The sequence below is a fragment of the Strix aluco genome, chromosome 34 (genome assembly GCF_031877795.1).
Source record: "Strix aluco isolate bStrAlu1 chromosome 34, bStrAlu1.hap1, whole genome shotgun sequence".
Lineage (NCBI taxonomy): Eukaryota > Metazoa > Chordata > Aves > Strigiformes > Strigidae > Strix > Strix aluco.
The window spans coordinates 1,211,254-1,213,817 of NC_133964.1; the positions used below are offsets into that span (position 1 = coordinate 1,211,254).

At 52.8% G+C, this 2,564-nt stretch overlaps 1 protein-coding gene across 1 annotated transcript; it reads left to right on the top strand.

Moving 5' to 3' along the window:
• The first annotated feature begins 1,378 nt into the window (after positions 1-1,378).
• Positions 1,379-2,314, top strand: LOC141917172 (olfactory receptor 14A16-like). Its single transcript, XM_074810256.1, has one exon. The coding sequence runs from the start codon at positions 1,379-1,381 to the stop codon at positions 2,312-2,314; it is 936 nt and encodes a 311-aa protein (XP_074666357.1).
• Positions 2,315-2,564: the final 250 nt, after the last annotated feature.

The window sequence follows — 2,564 nt, forward strand, 5'->3', positions numbered from 1 at the left end:
GGGGTCCACAAGGCAGAGGTGAGCACACAGCGGGTGGGATGGGGACTGTGAGCACTGACAGGCAGGAGACTTAGAGACAAACAGCTCCCAGGTGTGACAGTTCCAGGCAGCAGAAACATGGGCAGGATTGTGAGGGAGTTCCTACCAGTAATGCTGTGGGAGGATGGTGACTCTTTGCCATCCCCTGCAGTGCAGGCACCTTCACTGAGCAACTCCCTGGTCTCCTCTCCCACCCAGCAGAGCGCCCCGCCATTAATGTCACAGGGACATGGTGATGAGTTGCCCTCCCAGCAGCCTGACAACAGAGGAGGAGAAATGCATGAGTGCCCAGCGTTGTCTCCCTGTCCTGCCTTCCTTGGCATGAGCACTTTGGCGTGTTCCCCTCTTCTCCCTGCTGTCCTTCTTCTTACCGCTGTACTCACTGGTGTGGAGGGGGAGGCCTCAAGCACAACTCAGACACTGGCACTGTGGGTTCTGTTGTGCCGATGGATCTGAGGAAAAGCATCTCAGTCCTCTGCTTTAATCTGGGACTCCGGTCATCGCAGTGGGTGGGGTGGGCAATTTGCCCCTCCCTTCTTGACATGACAATTTTGTCTTTTCAACTCCTTCCCTTGGGGGTCCTCCTTGGCTGCAGGCTGCCCTCCAGAAGGGAACAGCTGACCCATGGCCTTCTGAGTTCTCTAGAAACCCCCTGGAGAAGACATCTTGGTGTTAAGTACATGGAAATGCTGCTGGGCGGCTGCATGTGGGCAGTTGTAAAGACTCCTCTGTGTCCCTGGCTGGGAGGGGAGAGCTGAGATCCTCTGCGCTCAGCAGGGTCCAGTTTCTTTTGCAGGGAACACCTGAGGGCGATTGTCCTTCAGCTCAAATAGGTGCAGGCACAAGGCAGCTGTGGATAGGACTGATGGACACAGCGGCTGTCCTCACTGTGCACGAAGAGACAAGCCCTTTTTCTTTAAGGACCCACAAGATTCCACCATGGAGTGCAGCAGAAATGCCAAGGATCTCTGCCTTTAAAACACTCCTCAGGCGTGGTGGGGCCACTAGAACAGACTAAACAAAACAAAACCCCTGCAACTCTGCTCTGCAATTGGGTGAATTGGGAGGATAAATATTAAAAAGTCTTTGTTATCAGATGACCCCATGTTCATATTTGCCTGCTGTTTTAGCATAGCACTGACTCCTCCAGAGCCTGCAGCAGAGACCCCTGCTCCCTTGGGTACCCTCATGAGTTGGACCTAACTAAGGTTTCCTGAAAGAGGTGAAGCTGTTTGGGGGGGATCTGTGAGAAGTGGAGAATGTTTTGTTCAGACAAGTCCACTTTAACTTCTCACTGTTTTTTCCTCCATGTATAGATCCCCATGTTCAGAGGAAGAAAATGTCCAACAGCAGCTCCATCACTGAATTCCTCCTCCTGGCATTCACAGACAGACGGGAGCTGCAGCTCTTGCACTTCTGGCTCTTCCTGGGCATCTACCTGGCTGCCCTCCTGGGCAACGGCCTCATCATCACCGCCATCGCCTGTGACCACCACCTGCACACCCCCATGTACTTCTTCCTCCTCAACCTCTCCCTCCTCGACCTGGGCTCCATCTCCACTACCCTCCCCAAAGCCATGGAAAATTCCCTCTGGGACAACAGGGACATCTCCTACCTGGGATGTGCTGGCCAGGTCCTTTTCTTTCTCTTTTTTATCTCAGCAGAACTTTCCCTCCTCACCATCATGGCCTATGACCGCTACGTTGCCATCTGCAAACCCCTGCACTACGAGACTCTCCTGGGCAGCAGAGCTTGTGTCCACATGGCAGCAGCTGCCTGGGGCACTGGGTTTCTCACTGCTGTGCTGCACACGGCCAACACATTTTCACTACCACTCTGCAAGGGGAATGCTGTGGACCAGTTCTTCTGTGAAATCCCACACATCCTCAAGCTCTCCTGCTCACACTCCTACCTCAGGGAAGTTGAGTTTATCATGTTTGGTGCCTTTTTAGCATTTGGGTGTTTTGTTTTCATTGTGGTGTCCTATGTGCAGGTATTCAAGGCCGTGCTGAGGATCCCCTCTGAGCAGGGACGGCACAAAGCCTTTTCCACGTGCCTCCCTCACGTGGCTGTGGTCTCCCTCTTTATCAGCACTGGCATGGTTGCTTACCTGAAGCCCCCTTCCATCTCCTCCCCATCCCTGGACTTGGTGGTGTCATTTCTGTACTCGGTGGTGCCTCCAGTAGTGAACCCCCTCATCTACAGCATGAGGAACCAGGAGTTTAAAGAGACTTTGAAGAAGCTGATTCAATCAGCTGCTTCTCGGCACCATTAACCTGCCCATGTCTCTTCAGAGGTGATTTCACGTTCATCACGGGAACCTCTTGTGCTTTGGCCATTTTATATCTGATAACATTGTTTGTCCATGTCTGCACCCACTCCACTTCAACAGAAGCGTGAACCAGCCTGTCTGACCCAGAGGTATCTTCTTGTGTGTCTGGCACGATGGTACAGCTGGCCTCCCATGTGACATCTCTGAAATAAAGGGATTTCCTCAATGTCTGGAGGTTGGGCTCTTCTTGCAA